Below are 20,000 nucleotides of genomic sequence, written 5' to 3' on the forward strand. Positions count from 1 at the left end.
GCTATTAATGTATTTTTATTATGACTAGAATGTGACTTAGCAATGATTGCATCTTTATCTGGACAAACTAAAGCAACGTTGCAAACCACAGAAAATAAAATGTTACGATTAATCAGTCCTAATTTCTATTAATATCAGTACACTTCAATACAGCAAGCAAATTTACAACATATCTGAGGAAGATCAACCTATTTTCTAAATATTAAATCTAACAGGCACCAGAAGCAAGAGGTCTAGACCACAAAAAAAAAAAAAAAAAAGTTTATTGCACAAACCTACAAACACGTTGTACAGTTAAGCACTTTCATCACAAATACTTAGAGACTTCATCAGATAAACACAGAAAATAAAGCCTTTATTTAAAAACTTGCAACAAGACATGTGACTGAGTGTGCCAAAAAGTTTAAAGAAACATTAACCATTTTATACAAAATTGTTTAATACATAATGTCCAAACCTTAACAACAACACCTTCATGAACATTAATTAATTAAATAAATACAAACAACTAAAAACATCTAAAACATGATTTAAGTCTTAACAAACAGGAGATGGCAACTGTACCATTAATGCCTGGTGCACACCCTGCATTTAATATTAGTTGCCAGGCAAGCTCTTTTTATTCAAATATTAAACACTGGGGACCCCCTGCCACTTTTAATATGCTGTTCAACTATAACACATTTTAAAACATGGTCAGGGTAAATATTAATATGTTTAGCCATAGCATTTTTTTTTTCATTATTGTTTTACATCATTCAGATGTTGATAAACTGTCTTTTAAAAATGTTTCTGTTTTTCCTACATAGAAGCGTGGGCAGCTGTGGTATAACACAATATAAACTACCTCTTTGGTTAGGCAGTTGAATCTACCTGGGATATAAACCCTTCTCCCATTAATAATAAGGATTTCACCAATAGCAATATGTTAGCAAATTTTGCAATTAAGACATTTAAACATGCTCCTTGTTTGTATGGAGGTGGGCATTTTAACACTTCACTCTAAAAAAATTTTAACAAAGTACCTTTTCTAAAAAATATGCTTGGTCATTCTCCTAACTTTTTATTACCCCCAGCATATTCATTCAATACAGCCCAGTTCTTATTAAGTATAACTCTTATAACACTACTGTGATTAGAAAAAGAAGTAATCAGACTGGTGGTATATGTTAACTTCACAGGTGTAACCAGGTCCACACTAGAATCATGGATCACATTTTCAACCTGGTTACCCTAAGTAAGAATGGGGGCAAAATACAAGGTTCTCCTTTTCTGTATCACTTCTTGTAATACATTATCAACAAAATCCTTTGGCTAACCTCTTCTCAAGAACATCTCCTTGATGTTGTTATATTCAGCCAAATATTTGTCAAACAAGGTAACCATTCTTTTGGTGAAGAGGATGTGTGCTAGAGTAATGAAGAAAGTTGTTTGACTAAGGAGTCTTTCTAGAAATGCCAGAGGTATACATACATTTTTTGTAGTCTTTAACTAAAAAAAGTCAAGATCTTATATAGAATGTAACCCTATTTCATATGTAAATTGCAAACAAAAAAACAATGTGTTATTCAAATATTGACTTAAATTTTGCTATCACAGCCTGTATTTTCTTCTAGATTCAACGCAAATCATCAAAGTACCTTGCATATAAATGCCAGTAATCCATATATGTACTGTTAATTACAAAGTATTTTTTCCCATTGCAACATAATGATATTTGCATGTAGTGAACCATAAACAAGCTCCATGACTATACCTTTTTTTCTGTAAAAAATATTGCTGGTAAAAAAAAAAATGAAATAATTATTATGCAAAACAGTTGCCAAAATCTGAACATAGAGGTTTACCCTGTCCTGGGGCACATCTGTTTCAGTGTGCAAGAACTTAGCAAGCCATTTACAACCAATGCTGTGGGGAATACATGTATACAGGCCTTTCACATCTATAGTCACAAAAACCAGCTGTCTCATCAAATTTCAATTCATTACATTTTTTTAAAAAATCTAATGAGTCCCTACTTAAATGAGAAAAATTTTTCAAAACATCTTTTAAGTTAAGTCAAGAAATTTTGCTAACATAGACGTCACAGAGAACATCCCATCAACACTAGGCCACAATGGGGGGGGGGGGGTCGGCGAGGTCCTTGTGTATTTTTGACAAACCAAAAATAGTAGGGACCATGGGATTATCAAGCTGTAAAAATGTGTATTCATCTGTGGAAATTTGACCTTGTATAAGTATATTACACAACATTGTTTTACTCCTGACAAATGCAATATTCATTTCCCTTCTTGAGGCCTGCTCATATGTGTCCACAAACAGTAATGCATACATTTTTACATGCAGTGCATGCCATCCATAAGGACCACCCCACCCCCTTGTCTGGTTTCATAACATGTATATTGTTCACTTTCAAGTGGTTTAGCAGTTCAAGGTCAGTATCAGAAATATTAGAACCACTTGCATGTTTAAATCCAGAAGGTCAATTACACAAAGATCTCATATCCAAGTTCATAAGTTCATAAGTTGATAGTTGTGCACTAGGCTAATGGCCCTGGAGCCTTTACAAGCCTAGCCCATCGGATTACCCTGGCATCGTGCCACCCCAACATTAGTTCCCAGTGCCTCTGTTGAGTAGAGCCACTGGAGTGATCCCCGGGTGAATTTTCTATTTCCCATCCACTCATCAAGATTTATCTTGAAGAGGGCCAGTGTGGTGCAGTGTTTGACATGTATGAGAAGTCTATTCCATAGCATGGGCAGTCTCTGGGTAATGAACCTGTCCCTCCATCATGTTCTGTTTGTGGTAATGAGGTAGAGGTCTCTGGAGCATGTAGTGTGGAGGGACTGGGATTTCTTTACATGTAGCATTTCTAACAGAGATGGGTCAGACATGGCTTTGTAAGTCAAGCAGAGATCTCCTCTAAGTAAGTGATATGAGACAGGGAATAGTTGGGAGTTTTTTGAGTCTGTCCATATAGGACAAGTGTTTAAGGCCTAGGATCCTCTTTGTGAGGTACTTTTATGGCCTCTCCAATTGTTGCAGGTGTCTAGTGAGGTACATGCCAAATGGGGTATTGTACCCAATGATTGGCCTAATAAGGGAAGAGTAGAGGGAGACAATGACCTTTTTTTTCCTGGATGCAAAACCTTTAGTAATGAGATGTGCTACATAGAAGGACTTTCTGACTACAGTGGCAATGTGGTGGTCAAAAGAGAGGTTGTTGTCAACCTTTGTTACCAGAAATCTTATAACGCCTTCTATGTTCAGTGGACTACCATCAATGTGGTAATTCATGGGAACCGGGTCTTTCCCAAAGGGGACGGCAACACATTTTTTGGCATTGAACTTAATGCAGTGGTTCTGATATCAGTCGTTGGTCTCAGTGAGGCCTTTCTGTAGAATGTCAACATCATGTGGGTAGTAAACATAAGCTCCCAACTTGCAATCGTCTGTGAACATTCAGGTCCCGTCATGTTGGCCTGAACTTCAGAGAAGTAGATACTAAACAGGAGAGGACCCAGGACCTAACACTGTTGGACTCCACTTGTGACTGGTCAGCAGTCTGGCTTGGAGTCATCTACTTTCACACTGTGGGTTCTATCTCTGAGCCAGTTTGTAGCCCACCTAGTGATATATGGGTTGATGCCTAACTTAGTGAGTTTTTCTATGATTCCTGAGTGGGGAATGGTATCAAAGGCCTTGGCCAGATCAAGGTAGGCTGTATGAACCAACCTGCCCTCATCCACATCTCTGGTGACTGACTCAAAGAAGTTGAGCAGGCATGATCTACCCTTCACAAAACCAAGCTGTGTGGGATCCAGAGTTTGGAGATTCCCTATATCCTCGTTTATTAGGTCCATGATGATGCGTTCCATAGCTTTGCATATCAGGATAGTTCCCAGAGTCTGTAATTTCTCCTCCTTTGTGGAGAGGGATGACTGCAGCAGTGCACCATTTGGTAGGGACAAAGCCTGACGTGAGGCTGTGGTTGAACAGGGCACACAGGTGAGGTGCCAGTTCACTCTGTAGTTCATGTAGAACACAGCCAGGGATATTGTCAGGTCCCATAGAAGCTGTATTCTTTGCCTTGGACAGTGCTGTTTTAACCTGTGCAGCAATAATACTGGGTGCCTTGCAATCTACTGGTATTGTGATTGGTCCTTTGCGGGGAGAGAGGGGTAAAGTTGACCCTGAATCTGTTGGCCAGTATATTGGCACTATCTGTTGGCTTGGTATAGGAGGTACCATTGTGCAGTAGCTCAGAGAAAATATGGGTATTGCCATGGAGATTCTTTACATAACTATAGAAGGCCTTATGGTTGTCTTTACTATCTGCTGCAATCCTGTTTTCATAGCTAGCTTTAGAGGATTTGATGAGTAATTTCAACTTTTTGTTGAGGCGGATAAGGGAATTTTTTTAGTCTTGGGTCTTCACCTTATTCTGCATCAGTTTCTTCCTTCTGTTGTATAGTTTGTTTATGTCAGGGGACCACGAGATTGACTTCCTTTTTTTGGAGGAGAGTGTCTTGGTTCTATTGGGTATGACGAGATCCATGCATTTGTGTATGTGTTCATACAGTGCATTTGTGTATGATTCAGCAGTCATGTAACTATTCTCCATTTGCATGGGTGCCATAAAGTTGGCTACCTCTATTTTTAGGAGCGCAAAGTTAGCTTTGGAAAAGTCTTTCATGGTGGTTACCTTTGCAGGGGGGGTGGGAGGGATGTGTATTTTCCAGGTGATTAGTTTGTGGTCGGCTCTAACCAGGGAGGAGTTGACTATTGGTGTAGAGCAATGGTCGCCCATGTTAGTAATGTCCAGGTCAAGGATGTTGCTACCTCTAGTGGGACTAAGAATGAGCTGGTCCAGGGCATTGGAATTAATGAATTCCAGGAAAAATTGGGCAAGTGTATTGGTACATGAGTAGTTTTCCCAGTTAATGGAGGGGTAGTTGAAGTCGCCCAGTATGAGAGTGTTAGGTTGGACCCTAATATTCTCCAGGGTGCTTAGTAATGTGGAGTGTGAGTCTTGGGACATGGTTGGGGACCTATAGCAGGCTACGACCTGAATTGCTGTCTTATCCAATGTTAGCTGCACCTGAAGTATCTCTGATGCATTATGTTGGGCTACCAGTCTGGAGGTGTGCACATCCTTTATGAACATGGAAACACCACCACCTCTGGAGCTTTGGTCCACGTTCTGGAGCTGAAAGGAGTGGAATGAGTTATATATAGCCTTGTAATGCAGGGGTGCTTTCTCCTACTTTAAAGCAGGTCTCTGTTATAGCACAAATGCCAATGCTTTCCATTTTAAGGAGTGCTTCAAGAGAGTGCATTTTGAGATTTAGTCTTCTAGCATTGAGCAGCATGACCCTCAGGTTGCATTTCTTTGTAGCTGTTATGGTGATAATTTGGTCTTTGGAACACCACCTAAAAATGGCACTATAGGGATGGCAAGAGCCTTGGCCAGTATCCAGAAGCCCAGAGGTGACAGATGCAGACTATCTCTGGCAAAGCATTGAGGTCTGTCAATCATGTCATCCCAGGCAGACAGATACTGGATCCCCTTCGAATGACACAAGAAACTTAGCCAATTGTTGAAATTAATCATTTTCTGCTTGCACTGTGGTATCATTCTGGGTGATGGTAGGATGCTGCTCAGGGCTAGGGTCATACCCGCCTGGGCTACATAATCCAAGAGCTCCTCCATGTCTCTTTTCATGTAGTCCAGAGAGGTATATCTCAGGTCATTCATACCCACATGTAAAATGACAGAGTCATATTTGTACCTGTTGTTGAGAGACCTGAGTACATGAGTTATGTGGTGGATCCGAGCACTTGACAGGCAGCTGACTGTTACTTTCTCCTTATTCAACCTAGTGAGTGGGGCATCAGTTTGCCTCACTATCGAGTCACCTATGGCTAGTGTGTTGGGCATGCTGTTTTTGCCTTAGGGGCTTTGGTTGAGAGGCACACTGTTTAGGATAGTTATGTGTCTCATGATTAGTGTTGTGTTGTGGTGGTCGAGTGTGTTTCTGCCTTGGAGGTCTCTGCTGTTTGGATAGATTTTTATTGAGATCCTCCGCAAAGCTGGGTGTGGGGTTTGTGTTTTTATGTGAAGGCAGTGCTGGTGTGTGTTCTGGAGAGCTATGTGTTCCATGTGGTGTGGTGCAAGTACTGACCTTCTCCTCATGACCAGCTATTCCAATCTTGGCTGGAGGGTGCGTGACTTCCAGCGTGGATATAGAAGTGAATCTCTTGCAAGTCTGAGTGTTGGGATGTAAGAGGAGAGTGCTGTCAGTGTACATGAGGCAGTTGCTAGATTGCCTCAGGATGCCCAAGTTCACCAGGTTAATAGGAGAAGGCACAGGGAACTGACCTTTAGACATGTGCTATTTTGTATCCATTTTATGTCCATTTAGGATAGTTTTTATATGTAAGTTAGATAGCGGTTTTATACACTTTATATATTTAAATTGTTAGATAACAGTATTCTACAACTTATTCTAGTCTAGTTTTATTTTGGGATGGTTACATTTTTGGCTACAGTAATTCAGTAAATTTTATGTATTACTGCTGCATTTGTCTTTTTTCTTTTTTATTCCTGTGTTACTTTAAGCCTTTAATTGAATGCATTTGACTAGATCAGGAAATTACATCATGTTAAAAGTAGTTAAAATAATGCATTTTAAAGTCACCTGAATGGTTCAAGATGATGTCACACAATGTTAGTTCAGCAAAAATGTCATTAACCAAAGTCACTGTCTCCACCACGTCCTCCATGAGCCATTTCCCTACCATTCTCCAGATGGTTGATGCATCTGCAGGGCTAAATTGTATCACTGTTTCCTCTGATCTTGCTGCTTCCAAGGTGTTCTGACCATTGCAAAAGGCCAAAATCCAAAGAGAGCTCAGAGAAGTCCAGATCCTGATGCGGATGCATGTCTACCTACCATTCTAAATTCTGTGACCTATCTGAACCAAGATTGTTGTTGTTATCCCTCCTTCCCCATTGATGAAATAATGGGGGGCATGCTTTATTGTTTAATCACTCTTGTTTATATTTCTGAAATTTCTTTAACTTGCATTCCTTTATTACATTAATGGCATGGTCAATGGAAGGAAAGATACGTGAATATTGTATCTTATGTTGCTGGTAGTTTGTGTCCTCAGTTATATTTTTATTCAAGGTATTCACCTCATGAATAAGTGAGTAAATCATGACAGAATCGTGCTTAATTAAAAGGTCAAGCAACTCAAGCTCAACCTATTGTCTAAACATTTCCAAATTAAAACTAATTAATAAAGTTTTGTTTTCCTCCTCTAGTTAATAAGCTAAATGCTACAGAACATTCATATGCCCTTAGAAATAATTCTTCACTAAAACATTCCAGATCTCCCATCATAGTAACCTTGTGCGAAAATTCCTTTAATAAATAAGACCTGTTGTGCGATACAATTTACTATTAGAAATGACAGTAGTAAACAACTTAGTAATTTTCAAGAGAAAAAAAATAAAACAGTTTCTACAGCACCATATAATTTTATTTTAATGCACATTTTACAGACACATACTAATTTAATCAATGACCAGCTATATGTTGATTGATGATTAAAAATGTTGCCTACATAACTGTAACTTCCTTATTTCTTTTTGCACTCTATCTCCTTTTTGCAAACTACTGACGTGTGATTTTACCAGCAATGTCTTACTTTCTTACATCCCATTAAATTACCAAAGTCTTATCTCACTCAAACTTAACTCACTGCTGCTTTACCATTTTATTCAATTCTTCATAATTTTAATTCATGAGATATCATTATAAGATATCATTATCACTTGTAAATGTTAACTACTTATTTTATTTCTGGTTATTTCTTACCATTACTCATTACAATGTAAGTAAAAACTTTTCTCTTGTTTGTAACGTATTTGCCTAATGGCCCAGGAACTGAATGAAAAGCTTCCTGTACTAATCCATCTAATCCAACTGCCAAGTTAACAAGTCAAACAAGCAAGCAAACAAATGTGTCCATATGCCATGTAAATCTCTTCACTTCCCAGCACTTAAACAACTATCTGGGATCAAACTAACTCGTACCTTATCTCTGTCACAACCTCTTGCCACACAAATTATTCCACAGGGCAGAACAATGACCATACTAACCAAGATACCTTACCCTATTCTTAAGATAGAATGCTTTCTTTCTCTGATAACAGTCTCCTAGAAGTAATTAAGTCTCACAGTACCACAGTAGGAGAATATGGAATTCTCTGCCTCTAGCCTCAGACAAATCACCAATATAAAATCATTTAAATTACAACTCATGCAACATACAGCAGACTCATATATCATCACCTTTATATTAAGTATATATGCTTTTTTTAGACTCTCTAAGTTCCCGTCCATGATCTTTATCACTTTCTCTCCGCTCTCTAGATCTGCTTCATAACTATTTTCACTCCCACTCTTACATTATTTTTCCATATACTCCCTAAATAGCTCATACCCACTATCATTTTTTTTCTGTGTGCACCACTGAAATCTCAAGGTTTTTCTCTGTATATATTGAAAATTTCTTGATTGTACTCAGTGAGTTCATAAGGCCATTCTCTGTACATATTCTGTGTTTACATTGTACATATTTAATCTTGCTGACTCATCATATTAATGAACACATTTGTTCATGTGTTCTTTAAACTTGTAGCTTTGCTTGTTATTATTGTTAGCTATGGAGCTTTTCTCCCCAGGCCTCTGCTGAAAAGGAGTTAGTCTATATACTAAGTCAAATTATTCTGGTAAACAAATGCTAATAAAATAAGATAGAAGAAATTAAATTGAAAAAAAAAAAAAACATTTTTCATTTACTTAATGCAGGTCTATTCAAATAAAGTAGAAAAAAATATGTTTCAAAGGGTCACCAGACCAGAAAACAATACACTATCAATTAATCAAACTAATGTTTGGACATGTTCCAAAAATCAGCAGATATTCAGAGACTCTTCCCAATAATCTAAGGCCATATTTAACAAAACTTGGGGCTATTGCAGGCCACATGACAACCCTGCTTGTTTGATGCAAAATTTTACTAAAAGTTGAAATGTTCTTAACACCCATTCAAGACTTGTGCCAATTGCATATATTTCTTTTGAATTTAAATAAAAAAGTATATATTTAAAAAAAAATCTTCTCATTATTTTGTAGAATTTCTGTGTATAAGGATTCTATACTCATAGTAGAATTGTTTTCCTGAGTAACCTCAACATTTCTATTATTTGTAATAAAAACTACTTGAATCAAGAAAAAGGAATAAAGATTTCTTGATCATTTCCTTTACACAGTATTCAGTGAAAATACAAGTTTTTTATGGCCAACTGAGGTAACAGTTGATACAGAGCAGTATTCATTATATCTTTGTGTATTTTTGATATATTAGAGTACAAAGCCTGAACTTACTAAATTATAAATAATTAACCAAAATGCAATCTGTTAGTTCATTACAGCAAGAATATACAAACCTGAATCAGTGGTTTTATAGGCCAAAAATACCTCAACTTTTGAAATTTCATTATAAGATCAAATGAGACTCAACATAAAAATCTTGCTACAGGTGTGATCCAAAAATTCAATGAAATAAGTCTACAAATATCTCCCCTTCTTATCAGCTTTCATAATGTAAATGTTTTTGCGATACCTCATTTCATGCTTAGCTTTGAAGTCCTCTTTGTTTAAATTGAAGACATTGTGGGAAAACATTTGAGGGGTATTTGAATAACTGCCATATTTTTTGTTCAGGTATATACATATTTAAATCCTGCAACTGTGGAGTCTGAAGATGGCATGTATCACTGCGTTTCATAAATTCAAAACAAAAATAACTTTTAGATCACTCATCTTTATGCAGGAGCACTCTGATGGTGAGTTTTCTCATGAAAGCATGCAGATAACCAGTATAGCAACTTAATATATCTAGTAACCAAAGTCAAATGACAATAGGCCCAGGTTGAACAGATTAAAGATCAGGAACCAACACACTGCAAGGGCTCATCCTCAGAATATGTCCAATGTCTTAAAAATTGTATCTAGTAAAATACAGTAATGGAACAGACTGGTACAAAGACATTTTATTAAAAGAATAAAAGAAACCCCTGCTAAGCACTTTTGTTCAATAATTCAGGACTTCATCAGAGCATTACTATATTTTACAAGATATCATTTTTAAGACATCAGAAGTATCCTGAGCACCAATTATTTGTGATGTTTTGGTTCCTGAACTTAATATATCTGCTAAAGCATTTCAGAGTAAACACCTTTGTAGCACAACCAGAAAATGTCATAATTAAAAAGGTACATAATATATTTTTAATCTAGTTTATTATATAATAGTAATAACAACTGTTTACCCATTTTTTTCTAATTTACAACTTGAGAATATTTCCTTTAAGCATGTTTAATTCCAAGACTCATTTGCAAGAGTTGTGCAATACCGAGACTGAAAAAATAAAATTGTGGGAATAAATATACTAAATCTAGGAATGCTTCGTTTCAAGAGTTTTGCTTTTTCTCCGAGATATGTAATTCTCAGAGGTAGTATTTATTAGTAGGTAGTGTGGAGGTGTAGGGGGTGCAGCCCCCTAGAAAAAAAATGAACTTTAAAGGAGAACAGCAGTTTCTGACATTCATTCATCTATGTTTTCATTTTTTTTTTTTGTAATTCTGGGTCTCTCCATTACGACTCTCATAATTAGATAGCGAACTAGTTTTCCCATTTCCCCCTCATATTTTACCCCATGAATAAATTACACTAGATGTTGCTTAAGCTAGTCTCACAGCTCATAAGACAGTAATTATCACTGTAAGAACCTCTGTTTTTTGCTGTCATCTTCTAAGTTCTTCTCCTTAAATCACAGTGACATTATCTGTAACATATTTAACTTTTTTCACTTGGTAGGTCTTTTGTTGTATAAGAGAAATGGTTCTATAACATGTCATTGAATGCTTAATTTATCGAACACCTAATCAATGAACCCTAAACACTGAACTACTTATTCACTGAACAACCTAATCATTGAAATGGAAATCACTGAAAGATTTTACTCGGTCATTCTGAAAAAAAATGTTGCATGATCGTCATGCTGACTAGCTGTAACTTACCCATTACCTCATTGCAGTACAATGTCGGAGTTGGTATATTTAATTTGCAGGGGGTGTGGGGGCACAGGGGGGCAGCCCCCCTGCAAAAATGTAAAAAAAAGTTTATCGTTCCTGTACAAAAAGTATATGTACTGTACAAATAAATAAAATTTTTTATGTCAATTTAATAAATATTTACTTTATTTACCTTTACATTTTCCATTTATAACATTATACACATCTTTTTTAAATGAGCATGCTCAGTGTTTACTAACTGATGTCATATATATGGCATTTTTTAAAGATGGCCAACTAAAACAATTCGATAAATTTTCATTTGATGTTTAGGTAGTTTGCTAAATAGGGCATTCGACGGACAGTGTTTGATGATTAGTTGTTCAACAAATAAAGCCCAATAAAATAATATAGATCCAAGAGAAATATATTGAGTAGCTATGCCTCCCCTTCCTCCCTCATGGTAATTCACTAGGTGTATATATCACTTATACGTATAAGAGAAAAGACAAATAGCTACTGTACTCACAATTCCTGTCTTTGTTTGAATGTATGCAAAAGCTTGTAATTCTGTTATGATTGTTCCCCATGGGGTAGCACAGTGGCACAACAGTAGCATTGTCATCTCATAGCAAGTGGGTCTCCCGTTCAATTCCCAGATGGAGTACCTTCTGTGTGGAATCTGCATATTCTTCCTTTGACCATGTGGGTTTTCTCTGGGTACTCTATTTTCCTCCCACCTTTCATAGACATGCAGTAGGTGGATTTGGCCATAGATGTGAATGTGTGTGTATATGTGTGGTATAGAAGAACACCTGCAGCAAGGCTAGCCATTCATAAGTGTGAACATTGGCTTTAGATGATTTTACTGTTAAAGTGATAACCCAGTGTCATGTACAAAAAAATGGAAAAAAAGGGGGTTGTGGATGGACAGATTGTTCCCAGCATTTCCACTCAATTCAAGGTAAAATTATATAGGGAGAATGAAATTAGTGGATCATTTACCCAGAATGACAGAAAATGCAGTTCATACATTTTGTTTAGCTTATTGTTTTACTACATATATAATTCTTAAATTATTCTCTAAGTTTCTGCATGTGTCTTACCATACCTTTTACTTTTATTTTGTTGTAGCTCTGCCATGTCCAGCAAACAGTCACTATGAAATCTGTGGGTCGCCATGTCCAGCATCTTGTGCAAACATTTCAGTTCCTTTTAGATGTCCAACACCATGCACAGAAGTCTGTCAGTGTGATAACGGCTTTGCCTTGAGTGGCATGGAATGTGTACCACTTTCAGAGTGTGGCTGTACATACAACAATAGGTACTACAAGGCAGGGGAGGTCTTCTGGATGGGAAGAAATTGTCAAGAGAAATGCATGTGTGATGCAGTCACCAAAAATGTACAATGTTCCAGTTCCTCGTGTGCATCTACAGAAATCTGTGGAGACAAAAATGGCTTCTATGGCTGCCACAGGCTCCCTGATGGTGTATGTCGGGCTGGCGGTGACCCACATTACATGACATTTGACAGATTAAGTTATGACTTCCAAGGGACCTGCAGATATATTTTTGCTGAATTGTGTAATTCATCTGATACAAAAGACTATTTTCGAATTGAGGTTGCAAATGAAAACTGGGTTGGTGTTCCAGTTTCTGTCACAGCAGAGGTCTTCATTTTTGTATACAATACTCAGATAGAATTTCACAGAGGAAATCCTGGAATTGTTAAGGTAATTATAAAAATGTTTGTATGTTGCAACACCATCTCATAGGTTCATACATAGGTTCCTACTAGGCTATCTGCCCTGGGGCAATTATAAGCCTAGCCCGATTCTGTATGGCTTATGCCACCCCTTGATTTGAGTATACTGTGCCCTTTTTAAGGTTTAGTTTACTGTGCCTCTGTCTAATAGTGACACGGGAGTATAGGTTCATGTATTACTTAATGTTTAATTTGGCTCAATTGTCAAAAAATGCAGAAAGAATTCACTGTGAATGATAGTTTGTGGTATTAATATATATTTTATGCAGTGTATCATGGACATCTGCACAATTTATAGCAATGCACAGGGTGGTGGAGATTCATAATTTGCATTTACACTACATGATTCAAAGTAAAGAAGGCACAGAAATGAAAGATATAAAGTGTGGGACGATTTAATATTTCCTTTGGGTATAAAAGCACATGGTGTAAGAACACTTATTCTTATTAACAAAGAGACATTTTGTGACATTATATTTGAGACTGTTTTTTCAATGGAAAGTTTTCTTGGATAAGATAAAAAAAGAAGGACTGTAACCCATGTAATCTTTATGTGATAAAAGTATTTAACAGACAAACAAAAAATCCATGTACAATTTTGAATAGAGTTAGAAAGAGAAAATTTGAAAGGACAATTGAGCATTATATGTAAAGAAGTATTGGACATTTCAAACATTTATGACAAAGGGGATTTATGGACTGGTGGATGGGTTGTAATATTGTGTTAAAACAGAATGGAAAAAAATCATACATATACCAAGTATGATAAATATGGAGGGGAATATGGGGTGCCATAAAATACTGGGGACAACCCCAAACATTTTTTTCTTTTTTTTTTTGTGGGAAAAGAAGGACGTTTGATAAGTAACTATGACAAAATAAAATGTTATATTTGTGGGGTAACTGAACATGATGCAAAAAGAATCTAAACTGAAATATTATAAATGTAGCACAACTGGACATTTATGTATCGAGTGCAAAAAATGCAAATATGAGTAAAAAAAAAGAGAATTAGAAGAAATTTTATAAGTAGTTGAAATATATGAAAAAAATAGATGAGAAAAATAATAAATAGGACAAAGAAGAAGGTTGTGAAATAAGTAATGACAAACATAAATTGGATGGTAGTAGAAGAAAAAAAAAATATTGCTAACAGGGTAAAAGACAAAAAACATCAATTTAGAGGGGTGCATGCAAAAAAAATAGAAACCAAATGAATGAAAATATGTACATCAAATGATTGGGGATTGGTATAATGGTTTAGGTGTCTGACTCACTGGCACAAGGTGCAGTGTTTGGTTGATTAGGAAAGAAATTGTCTAGGCTTACACTGGCCTATTAAGAAAGTTAGCATAGTAATTAGCTATGAACTTAAGAAAACATGATTCTATAGAAAATAGAAAAAAAAAATTGTAGAGTGCTTTCTGTAAATGTGAATAGTATTAAGAATATAATAAGAATAGGGATTTTGCACTGGTGTAATGCATGTGATGTCCGTGTAATTATATTACAAGACACAAGATTTTTAATACATGATGAAAGATTATAAACAGAGAAACTGTGTGGAGGAAACATAATCTGGAATTTGGGAAATGGGAGATGTTCTGGAATAGCTATAGTAATTAGAAATAATTAAAGATATTAGATGCAACTTTAGTAAACATGAGAAGATTAACCGTTGCAGATTTAAAATGGAAAGAACAAGTACATAGCATTATAACATTACTGGCCAATACTAATTTTAAAGAAAGGGAAAGCTTATCTCATCAGATTTTAGACCTTGTAGTGATAAATATGAATATTATTACAACAAGAAACTTTGTGATTTAAGAGTGAAGCATAAAAAGAAATGAAATGATATAAGAAAAATATTAGAAGTTATAAGATATGATAAGTTAAAACATTAGGACAAAAATTCATGGACTTACAAAAGTGGAATGTGTAAAATTGAAACTGATTATTTTATAGTATCCGAAGGTTTAGTTGGAAAATAAGTGGTGGTAGTTGAAATAGGATTCTTTGATCGTCTTGCAATACAGCTAGAGATGAAGCAAAACAAGGAACAGGCAAATGAATAAAAAGGATACACGAGAAAGCATGGAATGAAGAACGAAAGAGACTGGTAATGCAGTTATGGAAATATCATATTACTATGAGAACATTTTATGAAATCAGTCTGAATGATGAGCGATATATAAGGAAAAAAATATAAAAGATTTTTTTTGTTTTTTTTACAGTGGCAATATGATGTGAGAGAAGCAGATGAAGAAAAATATAAAAGAACATATAATGATGCATTGGAAAATTTAGAACATAATGATAGAAAATACCTTGACAAAGAAAAAGAATTACACAAAAGAAATCAAGAAAAATGCAAGAATTGTTACATAAGCAAAGACATTCTTATGAGGAAAAAGAGAAGAAATATTAAGTTACTTTAGCGAATTAGTAAAGGAAGGTTGTAGTGTAATCAAAAAAATAAAAAATGTAAACTGAGAAATAGAAAGAACTCAGGAAATATTATGAATAGTGTAGCATAACATGTACAAGAAATGTTTAAAAAAAAAGAGAAGGTAGTGAAAAACACAGAAAACAAAAAGATTAACATAAAAAGAGACTAAAGAGTTTGAAAAAGGAGATTTCTATAAATTAACTCAAAGTGTTAGGAGAAATAAATATAGATTTGGCTGCAGGACCAGATGAAATAGGGTATGGCATGTGTATGCATTAAAATGCATATATACTATGTGTGTGTATGTGTGTGTGTGTGTGTGTGTGTGTGTGTGTGTGTGTGTGTGTGTGTGTGTGTGTGTGTGTGTGTGTGTGTGTGTGTATATATATATATATATATATATATATATATATATATATATATATATATATTTCGAACCCGAAAAGTCGAATCTTTAAAACATAGAAAAATCAGAAGCGCGAAATTCAAAATATCGCACACCGGAGATTTTGAATTTCATGCTATTACTGCACACAAACACACCATCTTCCCTGCACACAAACACAAGCTCTCTACTACATAAAGGCAGGGGTGCAAGCCCCCCCTGCACTCCCCATGTGGGGGGCTGCGCACCCCACACCCCCTACTTAAATATTCTAAATCCGATGTCGCACTACACACAAACACACACACACCACCACACAAACTACATTCTCCTCGCACACACACATCACAACAACAAAACACACTAACACGCCACAGCCCCTACCCAAAACCCTTAACACTCACACACACTTACCTAAATCCATAACCACAGCAAAACCTTAGAAGCGCGAAATTCAAAACCTCTGGTACTCGAGGTTTTGAATTTCGCACTTCTGAGCTTTTGCTCTTGTCAGGATTCAACTTTATGGGTTTGAAAAACTGAAACTTAACATATATATATATATATATATATATATATATATATATATATATATATATATTCTTTTTTAAGATTTTGAATGAATAGTAACATGAAGGTTTTATATATAAAAAAATATGTAGTGGAATACTTAAAAAACTGAAGACCTATAGTATTAAATAATAATGATTACAAAAATAATACAAAAGAGGTTTGATATTAAAATGGAAACATTATGGACACTACTTTATATAGATATATATATATATATATATATATATATACATATATATATATATATATATATATATATATATATATATATATATATATATATATATATATATATATATATATATATATATATATATATATATATATATATATATATATATATATATATATATATATATGTATATCAAGGGGAAAGGTTTTCAAGAATTATTAATGATAGGTAGAGAAATTGTGGATGATATTATGAATAGAAAACAAGAAGCAAAAATAATGATAGGAGTCCTTAATAAGGCATTTGATACAATTGGACATGAAATCTTATGGGTAGAAACCACAGTGGTGCAGCGGTTAGTATTTTCTCCTTACAGCAATAGGTCCTCCAATTCGATTCTCGGCTGGAGTGCCTTCTGTGTGGAGTCTGCATGTCCTCCCCATGGTCGAGTCAGTGACGTTTAAAGACATGCAGGTAGGTGCATGCGTAAATGGGATTGCCTTCTTTGAAGGTTGGGCGTTGGGCTGGCAACTTGCCACCATAAAAAAAATCCACTGCTAATCATTAGCGAACTGGAGTTCCGCTGTGGCGACCTTTAACCGGGAAAAGCCGAAAGACATTAGTTAGTAATGAAAGAATATAATATGAGTGAGAAAGTTAGGAAATTATGTATGTCAACATATAGTAATAAAGTAAAAATACTTGCAAATGGCTGATTGAGCCATGAGGTGCATATGAAGAGTAATGTAAGATGAGGATGTACAATGAGTTGTATACTCTTTACCCTAGTTATGAATGTGATAGTATATGAAGTAAATTACAAAATGAAGGATGCAGAGTATATAACACCTGAAGGGTAAATAATTTTAGTTCTGTTAACATAATGCAGATGACATTATAACAATTGCAAAAAAAAAATTGGAAAAAAGAAGTAATCATTTGCACAAATAAGTATCTAGATGTGATAGTTAGGGCTTTAAATAGAAAAAAAACTAAAGGTTTAGGTGATGTAGCAAAGATATGGGGTATATATTTTACAATTAATGAAATTATTGTGCTAGGTATAAAATTTGCAAATAAAGATGTAAGTAGAATTCAGTGAGAAAAAAAATAGAAGAAATAAAACAAACCTGTCTTTTCTGGAGAACATATAAATTATCATGCAAAAAAGGCTTATTGAATAAATTCACTACTGAGGAAGGAAACAGCATACTTAGCAAGTATGCTGCCAACAGTGTTTGAAAATGAACTTATCCAGATGATTTTTTTTTAATTTATATGATGTTCTAGATTAAACCTAGTAAAAAGGGGAGTGTTGTATTTAAATAAAGATGAAGGAGGTTTAGAGTTAATTCACCCAGTTGTATATGCTGCTTTATTCAATTTGTACAAATTGTTCAAGTGGATAAATGAAAAAGATGAGATTAGTTGTAAAATAGTATAAATATAAATGTAATAAATTTTGAGGTATGGTAAAAAAAAGTAAAGGAGAAAAACAGTATATAAATGAAATAAAATGTTACAAAGAATAGTGTTGTGGAAAATAAAAACTGATGACTTATAAACAATGACATTGGTAATCTCCAAACTCTGGACCCTACCCAGTTTGGGTTTGTAAAAAGCAGATCATGTTTCCTAAACCTAATAGACTTCTTTGAAGTGGTCACCAAAGCCGTAGATGAGGGTAAGGTGGTTCACACAGCCTATCTACATCTCGCCAAGGTTTTCAACATCATCCCCCACTCTGGAATTATAGATAAACTCACTAAACTATTTATAAATCCCTATGTCACAAGATGGGTTGCCAACTGGCTCACTGACAGAACCCACACTGTGAAAGTAGCAGACTCTAAATCCAACTTCAGACCAGTGACAAGTGGAGTACCCCAGGGTTCAGTCCTGGGTCCTCTCCTGTTTGGTATCTACTTCTCTGAAGTACAGGCTAACACAGAAGGTCTTTGGCTAACAAAGTTAACAGATGACTGCAAACTAGGATCCATAATCAAAACTCCAAACGATGTGGACATCCTACAAAAGGGCCTCACTGAGACAGATGTCTAGTGTCAAAGCCATGGCCTCAAGCTCAATGCCAAAAAGTGCATTGTCATCCTTTTTGGTAAAAACTCTGTGCCCATGAACTACCACATAGGGTATAGTCTACTTAACACTGAAAGTATGATAAGATACCTTGGGACACAGGTGGACAGTAGTCTCTCCTTTGATAATCACATCACCACAGTAGTCAGGAAATCCTTCTACGTGGCATACTTCATCACAAAAAGTTTCTCATCCAGGAAAAAAGAGGTCATTGCTCCCCTCTACTCATCACTCATTAGACCCATTATAGAGTACAATGCCCCTTTTGGTATGTACCTCACAAGACATCTACAACAACTGGAATGGCCACAGAAATACCTCACAAAGAGGATTACTGGCCTCAAACAGATGCCCTACGCAGACTGTCTCAAAAAACTCCAGCTTTACTCTGTCATATATCGCCTACTGAGAGGCAGTTTCTGCCTAACATACAAAGCTATGTCAAACCCAGAGCTGTTGGACATGCTCCACTTAAAGAAATCCCAATCCCTCTGAGATACACACTCTAGGGACCTAAACCTTGTTACCACAATAAACATGCTGGAGGGATAGATTCCTGACCCAGAGACTTCTCATACTCTGGAACAAACTACCTATCTATATCAAACAAAGCTTCTCGTTAGCACTCTTCAAGAAAAATCTTGATGATTGGATGGGAGATAGGAGATTCACCCTGGGAATCACTTCTGTGGTTCTGCTTGACAGGGGAACAGAAAAATAATATTCTTGGGTGGCAAAAGCCAGGGTACCATTTGGCTAGACTTACATAAGCCCTAGGGCCAATAGCCTAGTACATACCTATGTACCTATGACCCTATGATACATAACAAGATATAAAGTATAGTTTAATAATGTAATGATAAAACATTACTATATAAAACCATGGAAAAATCTAAAAGGGAAAAAAATTAAAGCGATAAAAATTAGAAGCAAATGATGTAATCAAAAAGTATAATGTCAAGATTTTTTCTGGAGACTGGTACTAGATAAATTGCCAGTAAAAAGAGGTATGACATATAAAACAAAAGTGATAGAATATGTTTACATTGTCAAGAAGAAGAAACTGTGGGACATGTGTTTTTGAAATGTAAAAGAGAGAAAAGGTTATGGGGAAAACTTTGTAAAGATTTTTTGAAGATATAAAAGAAGTGGATAAAATAAACATGGAATTGATTAAATATGGATATTATAAGAATAGGAGTAAAATATATGTTAAAAGAACAGACAAAAAATTATTTTATGTCATATGGGTTATACGGAATGAAAGGTTAAATGTAATTATTTTAATGGCAAATGTATTTTAGCAATAATATTAAGTAAAATCAGATGGTGGCTGTGGGGAAAGGAGTGGAGGTCTAATAGGATTAAAAATTTATTATGATTGAAAAAGGAAATTATGAAT

At 35.4% G+C, this 20,000-nt stretch overlaps 1 protein-coding gene across 3 annotated transcripts in view; it reads left to right on the plus strand.

The window, feature by feature from the left end:
* LOC122809198 (alpha-tectorin-like) overlaps positions 1 to 20,000 on the plus strand; it is a 919,437-nt gene that overhangs the window by 384,267 nt on the left and 515,170 nt on the right. For all 3 annotated transcript variants that reach the window (XM_044080503.1, XM_044080505.1, XM_044080506.1), the window contains one exon: positions 12,289 to 12,887. In XM_044080503.1, the coding sequence (XP_043936438.1) occupies positions 12,289 to 12,887 (599 nt within the window). The remainder of the gene's footprint in view (positions 1 to 12,288; positions 12,888 to 20,000) is intronic.

This window comes from Protopterus annectens, chromosome 8.part0 (genome assembly GCF_019279795.1).
Source record: "Protopterus annectens isolate FY-2018-M chromosome 8.part0, PAN1.0, whole genome shotgun sequence".
Taxonomy (NCBI): domain Eukaryota; kingdom Metazoa; phylum Chordata; order Ceratodontiformes; family Protopteridae; genus Protopterus; species Protopterus annectens.